Source organism: Macaca mulatta, chromosome 7, assembly GCF_049350105.2.
Source record: "Macaca mulatta isolate MMU2019108-1 chromosome 7, T2T-MMU8v2.0, whole genome shotgun sequence".
Classification (NCBI taxonomy): Eukaryota; Metazoa; Chordata; class Mammalia; order Primates; family Cercopithecidae; genus Macaca; species Macaca mulatta.
This window is the reverse complement of record NC_133412.1, coordinates 10874375-10890303: the sequence shown is the minus strand read 5'-3', so window position 1 is coordinate 10890303 and position 15929 is coordinate 10874375. Positions and strand designations below refer to the sequence as shown.

General features: G+C 44.4%; 1 protein-coding gene and 1 pseudogene across 1 annotated transcript in view; both read right to left on the bottom strand.

Annotated features, from left to right (window-relative positions):
- Window positions 1-15929, bottom strand: part of RYR3 (ryanodine receptor 3) — a 566953-nt gene that overhangs the window by 162625 nt on the left and 388399 nt on the right. Inside the window, exons 39-42 of the mRNA XM_028850703.2 lie at window positions 9954-10227; window positions 8455-8569; window positions 6348-6477; window positions 5054-5157 (exon numbers count right to left, since the gene is read on the bottom strand). Of these exons, the coding sequence (XP_028706536.2) occupies window positions 5054-5157; window positions 6348-6477; window positions 8455-8569; window positions 9954-10227 (623 nt within the window). The remainder of the gene's footprint in view (window positions 1-5053; window positions 5158-6347; window positions 6478-8454; window positions 8570-9953; window positions 10228-15929) is intronic.
- Window positions 12326-13223, bottom strand: LOC144329686 (complement component 1 Q subcomponent-binding protein, mitochondrial pseudogene; annotated as a pseudogene).

The window sequence follows — 15929 nt, the reverse complement described above, 5'->3', positions numbered from 1 at the left end:
AAGAACTGAAAGGCTTCCATTTCCCTAGAGGCTAGAAAGAGCCTCCAATTCATTTTTTGTTTCCAAGTAATTAACAAGATTGATTATCATTGTTATGTAGGAACACACCATGTACTATCAGTGCCTGGTTTTTCCAGTTTTGGCGAGAGGGAGCTGTCATTTAAAAATAAGCCTAGCTAGCATACATCTGGGGGAGATAACAGTGCAGAAAAAAAAGGGCCACTGGGGGCCGCCCATGTTCATTTGGCCATGGTATTGCAAGGCCACAATATTCAGTCACTGATTGACCCAGAGTGGGCCCCTGAGTAATCAGGGGAGTCTACTCTCGTTCTGCATCCACAACAGCTGTCCAAGGTCAAAAGCCAAGATGTTAAGGTTGGGATGGCCAGAAAAAGAGATCCTCATCCATTAAGGACTGGGATTGGTGGTGATCTCTTTGCTTCCAGGTTACTAGACACTCATCATGAGATTTCTGTGCTAGGATCTTATAGACGATTTTAGATTCTGCTCTACTTTTCAGCAGCTATCGGGCAAAAAGCCTGGCAAATACACCTTGTTTAAAAAACGCAGTTGCTATTCTAATTTCACCTTTCATATTTTATGTATACACAGAGAAGAGGAGAATCCACAGTGCTCCAAAATCCTCAAAGTCAGGGATGGTGTTTTTAAGAATTTTTTTAACCGCTGGGGCCTAGCACATAGTAGCTGTTCAATAAACGTTTGTTCAATGAATCAGCTATTTACTGACGTCAAATATTCTATTTTGCAAGTATAATAAAAATAAGGCAAAACTCAACAAGAATCTGTCACCACACTTTTTCCTTCTTAAACCAGTAAAGATAATATTCTGTTTAGAGTTCAGATTTGATTTTGTCTTTAAAATGTCAGGGAAGCATCAATAAGGGCCAGAATTGGGCAGAGTTTTCAAGATTGCAGGTGCAGATATTTCACAGGCTGCTATAATTGCCCATGAGAGAGAGAGAGAGAGAGAGAGAGAGAGAGAGAGACAGTGAGTGTGTGTGTCTGCATGTGTATGTATGTGTATGTGTTGGGGGGAGGCTACTGTTCAATCCTGAATGATCTAATTTCTGTCGTGATCAATAGAAGGGAGAAATCCCAGCATAGCAGTCCTTTGCTGTTCTTTCCTGTGAACCGAACTTGGGTAATTTCCTGACACTGGGCTGAATAAAGTCTATGGCAGTGTGCTAAGCCACCCTAATTACTTGAAAATGGTGTGGCAAACCTCTTCTCTTTTACAGATTTCCTCAAGTGCCCATTTCTCCCCTCTCCCAGCTTGCTAGCCTGCATTCATCACATCTGACTTCTTCCAACGGAGGCTCCATGTGTTTGCTGAGCAACATTGTTTCAAAAGATGAACTGGGGCTGAGAACAGAATAGGGAGTTCAAAACCTGGTGGTATTGCCTTGTCAAAGAAGGCGCATTCAGCTGCTTTTCACACAAGCATGGGTTATCATCACACCACCTGAAACACTGAGCTATTTACTGTCATCTAAATGTATGAATAATAGAGTTTGGCTGAGGTCTCTCCCACTAGAAGCAGAGACCATGAATAGACACGGCATTGACAGAAGCTCTCATGCAAGGCACTGACAGTGGCATGGTGCTCGAGTCTCGGTGTGCATATGTAGGAGGTAGATGGTATCCTTCACAACACAGGCCTACAGGGCCTAACATTTCCCTCTGGTCTGGTCATTTTCACTTACTCCTTTTGCAGCTGGGAGGGCTTATTAAAGTTAACCCTAACTTATATTGACTGAGACTTTTTTCAACAGATTTTTTTTTTTTGAGATAGAGTCTCACTCTGTCACCCAGGCTCCCAGGCTGGAGTACAGTGGCACGATCACAGCTCACTGTAACCTCTGCCTCCCGGGTTCAAACAATTCTCCTGCCTCCGCCTCCTGAGTAGCGGGGACTACAGGCGTCCACCACCACTCCTGGATAATTTTTGCTTTTTAGTAGAGATGGGGTTTCGCCATGTTGGACAGACTGGTCTTGAATTCCTGACCTCAAATGATTCACTTGCCTTGGCCTCCTAAAGTGCCGGGATTACAGGCATGAGCCACCGCGTCTACCCTCTTTTAAAAAAATATTAAAAAGCAAGGTTCATCTATTATGTAATGGGGTTGTTTGATAAATATCATATTTGATAAGGTCAGTAAATAGATTCTTTCCTTGATTCCTGCCTTTAACTTAATGATTTATAAGGGACTCATCATTTCCTTATAATGATTTATAAGGAAAATAATGATTTATAAGTCCACTGGAAATATTTACTGAATCTGACAAAATAATAAAGATACTTTTACTTAAATTTATTTGCCACCTCAAAATATTATTCTAAAAATGTCTCTTTGATATTTCAAAATACTTTAAAGAACAAAATAAAGTGATCAACTCAGAGACAAACCCCTCTGTCACGGGCTAAATGGTCTCCCCCAAATTTCACATGTGGAAGCCCTAACCGCCAGTATCCCAGAATGTTTCTGTGGAGATAGGAGCTGTAAAGAAGTGACCAAGTTAAACTGAGTTGTTGGGGTCATGTCCTTAAAGAGGAGGAAATCTGGTCACAGAGAGAGATACCAAGGATACGTGCACACAAAGAAAAGGCCACGTGAGGACACGGCAAAACAGTGGCCATCTGCAAGCCGGGAAGTGAAGCCTCAGAAGAAACCAAATCTGCCCACACCTCGATCTTGGACTTTGAGCTTCCAGAACTGTGAGAAAATAAATTTCTGATGTTTATGTCACCCAACCTGTGGTACTTTGTTCTGGGAGCCCCAGCAAAGTAATATCCTCTCTTACTACAACAAGTAATATCCTCTCTTACTACAACAGAAGTTCCTCCCATTAGAAATATGCTGCATAAACACGGGCGTTTTGTCTGTCTGGTTCATGATAGGCCCTCGGTAATTATCAGTTGAATGCATTTGAAATGGAATTTACTAACTCAAAAATGTCAATGAATTATTGGTGGGTAATTATCATCTCATCTTAATAGATCAGACATGGTTTTGCAGCTTGGCCAATGATTCTCTGCCAAGGCCTGAAACAGCAGAATCTTCGTGAGCGGTAAATCTATGTGGTCTGTGCGGCTGCCTCAGCCAGAGGAAGGCCATCGGCTGCCATAATCGTTTCAGCAAGACATCCCCATTCTGTCGTTCCTCACCCTGTCTTCTTTGAGCCAACTCACCTTCACTACGTGACAGGAAGAAAAAAATACGTATTTATTTCTCAGAGTTTCCTCTCGGCTTCTCAGACACTACGTTTTCCCGGTTTTCTCATCCTCTTGGCTGCTTCTCCTCATGTTTTTTGTTGGTGCCTTTTCCTTGGTGATTCCCTTAAATATGCTGGTGGTCCTTGGGGCTCTGGCCTGGCTATGCTTCTCTTCTTGCTCCAGACCAGCTGCCGGAGTCACCTCATGTACCCCCAGAGCTTCAGCCACCCTCTGTGCACTCCCTCTGCAGCTCAGAGAGCTCTCCTGAGATTTGCTGCCACACAGTCAACTCCCTACTTGGCACTGCCATTTGGGAGCCTCGGGCTTCTTAAATTTGACAGAACCCAGACTCATGGCCGGCCTCCTCAGATCTGCTCTACCTCCTGCACTCCTTAGAGAAAAACATGGGCTGAACTGATATCGAATTCATGGCTGCCATTTGTCCTCTGACAGATAGGTCCCCTGGCTTCAAACACTTCTCACACCCACTGCATCAATATTAATTGAAGCCAGCACAGTCTTGGGCTTTGATTACCGCATAAACTCTCCGCCTTGCCTCAGGACTGATTTCTGTTCCAATCAGTTCTTCTTACTGAAACTGGGTGTTTTCTAACATACGAATCGTACCGTGTTGCCCCTTTGCCTAACACGCTCCAGTGGTTTCCACCACTCTTGGCTCTACAGTGACCTCCTGTAACACAATGGGTAGGAGCACAGCCTCCGGAGCCCAACGCTCTCGATGCCTGGCTGTGCCACTGACTATCCGCACGACGCTGAGGATGCCACCCAATCTCTTTATGCCTCCACTTCCTTGCCCGTAACTGGCAGGCAATCATGAAAGGGCTTGATCTGAGGATCACATGAGTTCATCTGCGGGAAGCTTTCAGAATAAAGCCTGGCAGAGTGTATGGGCATGAATTTCTCTTACTAATAGAAACGGTAGCATGAAGTTCAATTCCTCACTGCTTCTGCCTCATTCTTACCACATCCCCCAGGCACTCTGTGCTTCAGTCATACCCAGTCTCCGACTCCCCAGCACGCCATGCTGGGATCACCCAACAACGTGGCTGATCAGCTTCTACTCATCCCTCGGGTCACCACTGTTTCTGAGTGACCTTCCTAATCCCCTATGCAGGCTCAGGTGCCCTTTTCCGCGTGCTCCCAAACCCCCTACACAATGATGACCTTTGACTTGTCTGTGACTTGCCCATGTCCCTCCCCTCTACACCGCCTCCCAACCCCCCACTCCCACGTTGCTCTTTCCCACACTCAGAAAGTCGCACTGTGAGTCCTGCCAGCCCTCCGGTCAAGGACATCACTGAAAGAAAGGGATGGGGAAAAGATGTAGTGAGGCGGCCCCAACCATCGCCACCACCAGGAGCTTCATTCACCCTCCCAGCGGAGGGCAGCTCAGTTTGTCTCATTTGCACATGGAAAGGACTCTGATTACACAGTATTCTGCCATGTCTCTTCTTTCCATAGGTAAATTTATAAATGTATAAATTACACAGAACTTTATTAGGAACCACAGGCATCTGGTGATGTTCCATGTAGACCCATGAGGCTGGGCTTCCACATACGAACAGCAGTGCCCACGTATCCATGTCTCTGAACTTGGCTACCTGTGCTCACAGGAGATCCTTTGGTCATACTCGTTGTGCTGCTACCGGTTACTCACATTCTCCCACGCTTTCCCTATAAGCCCACCAAGATGAGGATACAGTGACAGAGCCTCCATCCGTGATCTGTTGATTGTCAGCTCAGCTGCACTACAGGCGGAAGAGAGCAGCACCACACTGCCTCCCCAAGGCCAGTTACCTTCTCCAGGTCTGGTTCCTCCAAGCCCAGCGCTAACTCGTTGTTGTCCATCACAGAGGACGCTGCCACATCCAGCGGGGTGGATCCCCTCATCGACGGGGAGGCTGAAGGAGGACGGGAGAATTAGCAGGAAACGGACAGAGGAAGACACTTGGCACCGAGCTGAGACTGCAGTGCACATAAACGGACAGGAGAGGGCAGCAAACACATTGAAACCTGGTTTACAGGCCCGTTCTCCAACGGGACAGTGCACTGGAGTTAAGAACAGCTCTATTAGCTAACCTTCCTCCCCACATTCATTACCATGAATACGAATTAATAGAAAATCGGTTCATACTACCAGCCGGGACCATGTATTTCCAAGTGCTTTTCTAACACAAAACTTCTTGAGGCCCCCATATCAGATGCCACTCGACCAACAAAGCCCAGTGGAACTTGGGTATTTCTGGGGCTACCACCTGGAGTTTAAAAATAGCATCAAACAGCATTAGCTCATATAGTTTCACCAGGTCACCAATGTTGTTTTTGACTTGTTTGTTTGGTTCTCAGGCTAGAATTAAGAAAAACTTCAGGTGACATTTTACAAAAAGGTTAGCAGCCTGAGGTTGCATTTGAGAAATAAAAACCCCTGAAACTTCAGTTTTCAAGTGGAAGTATTTGTGTATGCCACAAATTCATTTCGTTTATATCCAGAACAATGAGTACGACATATGCACTGACTTGTTTTTTCTAGTGGTGGTGGTGGTGGATTTACACTGTTTATCCACAATTGCTCTTGGCCAGTCTGCCTCCCGGCTAAGGAAAGCATTTGCTGGGAGGCTGATGGACAGGTATGCAGCCTGCAGCCAGCCTGCCAAGACGAGATCGGATCCATGACCTTGGTCTCATCAGCACTGCTCCCTGGTCAGTTGAGTGGGCTGGGAAGAGCTGTGCCCCCAGACTACATCTGCAATCCCAGGGACATTTTGTAAGCCACGGGCCACTGGTCCCAAGAGAGATGAGGTAAAACTGTATGACTATGCCAACACTAATCTGTCACCAATGTTGGCTGGTAGCAACATCTCTACTTATGTTGGAGAACGTCGTTGTGGCATCGTTACTTCAGTTGTTGTGGTATCGTTACTTCAGTTGTTGTGGCATCGTTACTTCAGTTGTTTTAAATCAGGCAGGGTCTCTTCTAGTATTTACAAATATCACAGCATGCATTGACTTCTTTCCCTGTATTTTCTAAGTGGTCAAAGGCAGAGTGTAACCTTCAAGTTTGGATGTGGAAATTACAAAAAGACTTACGCACCTAGGCCAACACTGCTATTCTCCAGAAGATAACTCAGATGCTCAAACATGGCCTTCTGATTTTGCCGGCTAATTCGACAGAAATAGCAAAGGAAACGGCAGCAGCTAGCAACCATCTTCGGAAATGCAATCTGTAGGGAGAAGTAGAAAGTGTCAGAGAAAAGAATCTATCATGAAGCCTTCTGAAAACTCTGACCTCAGAGTCTTAAATGGGTAAAGTATCGTAAGCTGTGAACACTTGGAAAAATGAACTTTCTCTTTCCTTTTTTTTTTTTTCCTCAAGACTGATTCATAGGAGAGACAGAGAGTGGACACCCAAGAAGAGGCTCGCAAAAATACTGAATGATAGTTATAGTTCCTGAAATATCTTTCCTCCAGGAGAAACAGATGTCAAACAAGAATCAGTCATCCTCAGAAGTCACATGAAATTGCATGACCTTTTTCTACGAGGCTATTGTTGTTTCCAAGTAGGAAGGGAGTGGACAGAATTCAGAGAGAGAGGAGAGAAAGAGAGAGGAGAGAGAGGAAAGAGAGAGGAGAGAGAGAGGGAGAAAGAGAGAGAGAGAGAGAAGAGAGACAGAGGAGACAGAGGAGAGAGAGAGAGAAAAGAGAGGAGAGAGAGAGAAGAGAGAAGAGAAGAGAGAGAGAGGAGAGAGAGAAGACAGAGAGAGAGAGAGACAGAGGAGAGAGAGAGAGAAGAGAGAGAGACAGGAGAGAAGAGAGAGAGAGAGAGACAGGAGAGGAGAGAGAGAGAGGAGAGAGAGAGGACAGAGACAGAGGAGAGAGACAAAGGAGAGAGAGAAGAGAGAGAGAGAAGAGATAGAAGGGAGAGGGAGAGGAGAGAGAGACAGAGGAGAGAGAGAGAGAGAGAGAGAGACAGACAGACAGACACAGGTGATCGTAGACACACAAGGCCCACCAGTATATCAAAACCCAGGTGCCCTGGGTCAAGGCTGGCCTCCACAGTTGTGCAAGTCTGAAAGGCATCGCTTTCTGAGTCTTCCCTGACTACTTTTGTCCTTGATAATTGCTCTTCTATGGGATTCCATAGCACTTGCCATTTGATTCATGCAGTCTAGCATAAAGATGCCATCTTACATTCCTGTTGACTGTGCTTGGCCTTTCTGCTTAACAAAGTAACCAGTATCTCTAGGTTGGGCCAAATCTTATTTTTGATCCTATAATGCTCAATAAATGGTGGCAGTGTTAACCTTGCTCAGGATCCTAAGACGACCTTGATTTTCTCCTTTAATATTCCAGAGGATGCTCTAAGAAATAAGCTTCAGAAACATAATCTATCTGCTCGCTAAGGCATCCAGACACGTGCTCAGGGATCTTCTGGAGAGATTTCACTTTCCCAAGAAATCCGAAGGAAGCCCATGAGGAACACGACCCTGGCTTCTGTTCCTTCTACACAGCGCCCCCTCCCAGCAGCGCTGATGAAACTGCACCAGAAATCACCCTTCCTAGGACCCTGGCATTCTAGAATTTCCAGCATTTGAAGCCATACCCTATCTACTGCCTGCGGAAGCCGTTTAACTGTGAGGAGGACCCCAGCCCGGCTGGGATAAATGTCCAGTTGTGTCCTATCCCCACTCCTCTCCCTTTACCAACAGAAGATCCCCCTGATGCAGCCTCCTTATGGGGGAGCTGGCAAGGAAACCTGGCTTCTTCAGGAGCCCGGTTGACGGAGGAAACACAAACACTGCTGGGGAGACACTGCCAGGATCACTACTGAGATCTTGTTCTCCTTTAGCACAGCCTTCTCCTGACTCAGCACAAGGCACACCAGGCTCCTAAGTGGCAGTCAGAGTTACTCCATCTTGGAAAGCGCAGGGTTGCAGAACACGGGAAGTAAACTTAGCAACTGAAGAGCCCAGTGGGATTAATGAAGAGAGTCTCCAAGCTTCAAGAGCTCTTACACAATGGGATTCCATCCAGCAGCATTATCCCATCGCTTGGCTCCTTCTTGGCACTGTGCATGTCCCTCCCTCTCCCTGGAAGAGAAACTGAGGCAACGGACACCAGCCATGTGGCTCTGAACAAGTCACCTCATGTGCTCCTGCCTCAAGGGACAAGTTCTGGCTAGGTTCTCCTTTTAGCATTACCTGAGATTTCTCTGTACTCAACACGTTCACCATCACCTCCATCACCGTCTCGTGCATGCCCAGGACTCTCATGAGGTTGGGATGCTGGTAAAACACCTTGTTGTTCATTATGTCTCTAGGGTAAGGATCAGAGAGAGTCTTCATCACCTGTTTATTTATAGGCTAGGAAAATTCAGGGATGAGAACACACACACACACGAGGGCGTGAAGTAATATGAAAGTGACAGGCTGAAACAAATAATAAGAAGGCACTAGGTCAGGTGGAATATATGTGCAGGGCCATTCTAGCTGACGGAAATATTCTGTGCGCCTCTACTTCTAAGTACGTGTTCTTTCTCTTTGAAACATTTCTTTCTAATGACCTATTAAACATCCCTGGTTTTTCTTTTCTTGTAATAATTTTAGATACCAATGAAGCTTTTGGACAATAGGCTTTAAAAACTCACGACATTAACACGTAAGAACAATTATATCTTTAAGTCATCCCATATATACTCACAGAGTACAGCTGCAGGCAAGTCAAAATACAGAAAGAGCCTGGTAATTTGCTGTGTACTCCCTTGCTGGGGGGTTACTTTCTGGCTGGCCCATTCCCCTTCTCTTGAGGGTTGCAGGAACCACCACCTGCAACTGCCAGTTTTTACTTCTGCGATGTCTACTACGAAGGCTGGGGGAGATAATAATTCTCTAACTGTATTCTAGTCCCATAAAAGTCTCTTCGTTTATATAAGATCTCTCTTTGGAAATGAGTTTGACAAAAGCATGCGTTTCCCCGCCACGGATCCTGAACCTTGGTGATGCTCCTTTGGTTTGCTGGCTCAAGGGCGGTAGGATGAAAAGTTAGGTAGGAGGATGTCTGTTGGTCTGGTTCTTGATTCTAATAAAGTAAAACTGTAGGCTGGTTAGTGAATCTTTTTGGACCTTGGTATTCTCAACTGCAAAATAGAAGTGCTACAGTACATAATTAAAGGAAATCCTTTTGACGTCTAAAATGCAATGAATTTGTTTGACTTCATGGCTTCTAAGGGAGAGCCATGAGCTACCGTTAAGGGTAAAGTTATCTCAATGAACTAACAAAAATGACTCTAGGCTAGTGCTGAGAAAAGGGAGACATGAGGTGGCAGTTTTTCAGAGGGAAGTTTCAGAAGCTAGAAAGCGTCCGAAACTCAAGCACTCAGATAATTTCTGTCTTGGGTTGCACACACTGTCTCTTCCTCCAAACGTTTCCATGGGCTCCCTGGGGCTATTTTCAAAAGATTCAAACCCAGTAACTGCTTTTCTCCAAGACTCCTCCATGCTTCTGTCAGCAGTGGCTTTCGCTGAGAGTGGTCGGGTCTCTTAGGCTACAAAGGCTACGACCGCAGGAGGAGTGAGACTGGAATCACGTCACACAAAGATTTAATATGATTGGATTCCACTACATCCGTATATCAAGGTTAAGTCAGTTTTCCCACTGAAAGCTCTCTAGAGAGAACGGCACGGAACTGTGAGCCACCTACCCCAGCCCGTTGATCATGAGCAACTCCTCTTCCTTGCCCATCCTGACACTGAGGAGGGAGCGGATCTGGCCCAGGGCAGCCAGCAGGTTGATGGTGTCGCTTACAGAGGCATGGCTGATGGTGTAGGTCTTCCGCAGCGCCTGCAGCAGCTCCCCGATGCTGTCATACTGCCTCCGGAGGAGGTTGAACATCATTCGGACCAGCTCTGCATCCTGGATCTGGTCCTCCTGGGCCCAGCAGATCATCGTCTGTGAGATGAGCTCCTTCAATGTTGCTGGAAGGACAACAGGAGGGACCAGGACTGTGGCTGTCATGGCTCAGGGAGAGCTGGGTGTTTCAGCCACTTCATGCAAATAGAAGACACATCGCTGGATGAGGTTACAAAATTCTTATTACAGGCAATGTGCAGTGGCTCATGCCTATAATCCTAGCAATTTGGGAGGCTGAGGCTGAAGGACTGCTTGAGCCTATGAGTTTGAGACCAGCCTGGGCAACAAAGGGAGACCCTGTTGCTTTTAAAAAAAAAAAAAAAAAAAAAAAGCTGGGTGTGGTTGCACACGCCTGTAGTCAGCTGCTTGGGAGGCTGAGGTGGGAGGACTGCTCGAGCCTTGGAGGTTGAGGGTGCAGTAAGCCATGACTGCATCACTGCACTGCAGCCTGGGCACCAGAGTGAGACTCTGTCTCAAAAAAACAAACAAACAAAAATTGTATTTTAAGGGTTGGATATGACATGCACAGAAGTAGAATATATCATCAAAAGACAAATAAATCGGCTATATAATAATAAAAGGATATCCCAATTATGAGTTGAGGGTGTTAACCATTCTGTTTTGATTAAACAATAGTTGCATCCATGCTGGGCTGAGAGAACAGCTCTAAAGGCTTTACAGTGGGACATCCGACCATCATCCTACAGTCTGAACAGGTTTTTTGCACTGTATCTTTGGCACGAGTCAGCTGACACTGCATCTTGGGCTCCCTTCATAAGCATCAAGAGAATAAAAACCACAATGCCTTTGAATTCAGAATTTATTGGGGCTCATACTGGTTTTACAGAAATTTTACTGTCTATACAAGTAAAGGAAAGATCACTGAACTGGGACTCAGAACAGCTGTGGAACCTTCAGAGGTCAGACTAAAAAGCCCCTGAAAATTGCTGATTGGCACTGGCGTAGGAGGTAAAGGAGGAAGGGGACCTGCTGGAATGGCTGGGAAAGCACTGCTCACCCCTTCCCATTCCATCCACACCTCCAGAAGATGACAGAGGTGAGACATGCTGCTGTTAAATCACAAATGCATCCTACTCTGGCACTGCATATCACAGTCCTACAAGGTATGGATGGCAGGAAGATCCTTAATTCAGGCCAGGCAGAGCCAAGGGGACAATGAAGGTCACTCAGTCAATCAATGAAAGAAAGGGGAGTAAACAGATCAGTGCTTCTGGTAGCCCATGCCATCTCTAATAGTCGAGGTTTCTACTCCATATCACTATAGATGGCAGATGTCTGCTCTATATACAGTCTTGGCTCATCATAAGGATATAAAAATAGAACTCAGTTACCAAGCTTTAAAAGAGACCTAGATGTAAAGGATTAATTTAACTTACTGCTGTGTCTATCAACCCTGTGGGTGTGTTAGATTCGGATAGGAGACATAAACTGAAAACCTTAAAAAAGGACACCCAAGTCAGAGAGAAGCGCAGTTAAAAGACGTTCTTAAGAGATCTCACTAGGCAGGGACTGCCGACTAATACCTGCTAGATTAGATAATATCTGTATCCTCTAGGGGCAAAGTTATTTAAGGGCTATGCTGGGCTCCTTGTCAGAAGCCTGTTTCCTCAGAGTCCACATATAAAAGTTCCTGCATCTCCTAGTTAATTCACATGTATATATTTTGGAGGAGAAACCCTAATTTTATTGTCTGCCATATTATTTTAAAAATCTAGGCTGGGCGCGGTGGCTCACGCCTGTAATCCTAGCACTTTGGGAGGCCGAGGTGGGCAGATCATGAGGTCAGGAGATTGAGACCATCCTGGCTAACACGGTGAAACCCCATCTCCACCAAAAATACAAAAAATTAGCTGGGCGTGGTGGTGGGCACCTGTAGTCCCAGCTACTCGGGAGGCTGAGGCAGGAGAATGGCGTGAACCTGGGAGGCGGAGCTTGCAGTGAGCCGAGATCGCGCCACTGCACTCCAGCCTGGGCGACAAAGAGAGATTCCATCTCAAAAAAAACAAAAAACAAAAAAACAAAAAAACAACTAGTAACAATAGATTTGTACAGAAAAAAACAAACGAATAGTAAATGAGAGCACAAAAGAAATAATTTAAATTTGCTCTTTTTTTTTCCTGGTATTAGGATGATAGTGCCTGGCTTCACGGTAGGATTTGTTGGTTGGCCAAAGCCTGCCATAAAACTAAGGCTTTCAGTAGCTGTCTACTCTGCTGGTTCTTGACAAAACTTTGAGATCTTCAAGAAAAGTAACGTCCTCCTGGTGCTCCAGAACCAGGCTGAGCTGCACCAACCCATCCACAAAAGCGCTGTCCACCCCTTGGTCCTCAAGGAAATAATACAAGGCCTAGTCCGGCGACTCTGTGTCAAGTGTGTACCAGTGTCCTTCCATTCAGACTTGCCATTGGACTGAAAGCTAACTTCCTTGATGGAGAAAATGTTACTCTCTACCTGCTCTTCTTGTCCAAACTCATCCTCTGCTAGTGCCAGTCAGCACCAGGACCTTCTTGCTATCATTCTTCAGAACTTCAGCTATGAAAAACTGGGAATGGATGTTAATTCAGAATCCTGTTCTTCAACCTACTGCCCTTGTGAGGGCTCCTCCTCACCATCACATGTGGGTGAGATGCTACTGATAATGTTGAAAGTGACAGAGATCTGTCCTCTGGCAACTTGCCATACTCATTTAGCTTCTGTTCCATTTAAATTCTAGCTCCCAACTTCCAGACCTCTTAGGGAGGGAATGCCTCTTATGCTTCCGGATTTCCCTTTCCTCCTTAATTTCATCACTCAGGAATTCAACGGAAGCTTTGTCTCCTTCGGTGGACAGCACACAGCCACTGTAGCCACAGGCACAGGGCCTAGGAGGCCGCAGGAGGCCAGGTTGCCATGCAGACGCCACACACATGCACACTGAGTGGCACAAAGGGCCAGGCACGGGACCCGGGTGCTGCTGGAGCGGTGGGGCAGGCTTGGTAGCGCAGAGGGCAGCAACTGTGGAGCCCAGGGCACCAGGCACGCAGCACAACAGAGGCAGCATCCGAGACAACCACAAATACGTATGGATGCGCTCTTATTACTTGTGTAGTAAGAATGAAAGCAAGACAAAAATGTAGACCCTCGGACCCAATTTGAGTTTTTCTAGCCCTGTCAGTACAGTTTCCTCTAAAACATACACTTTGGCTTGAAAGAGTTATAGCTCTCACGACTAACAGAACAATTCTCTGCAGATATAATACACGCTATCCCAGTCCCTGCCACACTTGAAAAGCAATAATCAGATCTGCTGGAATTACTCATCTGCTCAAGGACCATCTTCTTTTCAACAGAGAATTTTACAGAATCATAATAAAACCAAGTACATACTAGTTTCCCTTAACCTGGCTTTCAGATTAATTCAGGATTTGGGTAAGCTCTTAGCCTCACACTGACTCAAAAATCCAAATAAATATTTATGGCCTAGAGAGCATGTAAAGCCAAACACCTCACTAGAGGGCAAATGGGAAAGGAAACAGCGTTTTAGCCTCAAAGCAGGGAGCAGCAAACAGCCTCCACTCCATTCTCTGTCCAGGCAAGCCTTCAAAGTAAGTGTCAGAGAATGGGATAAATATTTATGTGTGACTAAGCTAAAGTGCAGTTTAAAAAAAAGAAAGGAGCCCCCAGGTCCTGCCAGAAAAGGAGGTAAGACCTACTACGGCGCTGCTGACAGGCAGATGTAATTCCATGGAAGGCCTGACATTTAAAGCCATGTGTATTGTACAATGTTTTGAACTGTGAAACCAAGGTGCAGTAAGTGAGAGAAACAATAACTACAAAAAGAAGTAAAATTCAGAGGGAGAGGGGCAGAAAGGGACATTTTTAAGAGCCACGAAAAGCACAGCATATTTTGTCATCTGACATGTACTAGAGACTCAGGACCCGCCAAGCAAACCCAGGCAGAGTCAATGAACTTCTCAAGGTCTAAACACTTTTGGGACTGAGAAAATGGAGGTTTATACCCCTAGCAGCAATGCTACTGAAAATTCTTCAGATTTTAATTAGCTCCCATGCATCAGCAGCAGAGCAGCCAAAATATACCAGAGTCCAGAAGTTAAAAAGAATACATTTTCTGGACTGTGTTAGGCTCTCCATATACCTGAATATCTCACGATTAAACTAATTAATGCATATAACCATGGATGGCACATACTGTAGGTTTAATAAAGGTGAACTATTACTGACATCTTTACCAATAGTTACAAAACTGTGATCTGCAGAGCCCTGGGGGCCCGAGACCCTTTAGATACCCTTTAAGTCCAAATGCATTTTCATAAAAATTCTAAGATATTGTTTGCCTTTTTCATTGTGTTGATAATTGCACTGATGGTACAAAAGCAATGGTGGGTAAAACGGCTTGTGCCTTAGCTTGAATCGAGTTAGCAGCATCCAACTATATTTTTTATTGCCACACTTCCAGATAAATGCCCAGTTTCACATAACGATGTCTTGAATAAAGCAGTAAAAATTATTTTTATTAATCATAAACTCTTGAGTTTACATCTTTAAAACATCCTGTGTGACAGAATGGTACATAGAAAGAAAAGAAGTAAAGCACTTCTGCTATGTATCAAAGTTCAGTGGCTTTTCCAGAGGAAAAGCACTTGCATAATGGAGTTGTGAGCTGAACCAGCTGCTTATTTCATGGAATGCCATTTTTAATTAAAGAACGACAAACTATGGTTAACTTGAAAAAAAATGAAATTAAAAAAATGAAAAAAGTAAGCCTTTCACTTCAAATGACAGTATTTGTTGCCAATAATGAAATTTGAGCTTTAAAGTGAAAATCAGAATTTTGAAAAATGTTTATCTGCCACTGGGAGCTCAATAGCTTCCCAGCACTTAAAGACTTTTCTGATTAAGCTACGTTAACGAAGTATTTTATAATGAAATGTGTCAAGATTTGGAAGTTCTGATAAACTCAGTGAACCAATAATCTCTCAATGATCAATGAATGATGTTACAAAAACATTCACAGGTAAAAGATCCATTCAACGTGTGAGACAGACCAACAAATTTTTATGTAACGAAGAACATAAAAATCTAGTTAACATGGTTTCAGATTCCACATGCCAACTAACTTTTCAGAAACTACTACTTATTCAGATATAGTATATTACAGAAGAATATTCACAATTATTGGAAAAGGCTATGAAAAATACTACTACCCTTCCAATCATATATTTAAGGCCATTTTTCTTCCTATTCTTTAACCAGATATAAGAATCCAGCTGCCTTCAATTAAGTCAGACATTAAAGAGATTTATAATCATGCAAAGAAATGTCACTTTTTGTTTTGAAACATTTAGTTTTCATAAAATATGTAACATGTAATAAGGTTTTTATTTTTAAATGAATATATATTTAAATGTTAATTTTAATTTTATATTTAGTAAACACGGATAGATATAATCCACATAAACTAAAGCCTTTGGGGTTCTCAGTAATTTTCCACAGTGTAAAAGGGTCCCAAGACCAAAGGGTTTGAGAACCACTGACCCATATAAAAGGCCTACGCTGAAGTGAGGCTGTGATTGGAAACCAAAGCTTTCTCTCCAGCTAAAATGAAACCTGTTCTATTAGGGCTGCATGATTCTGATCAAGTAGCTGAGACCTGAACCTAGAAATCTACAGATTAGGAAGCTTTCCATGTTTACTTCTGGATGGGAGTGGGGTATGTGTGAGATTAAATGTGAGTATCTCATGTAAG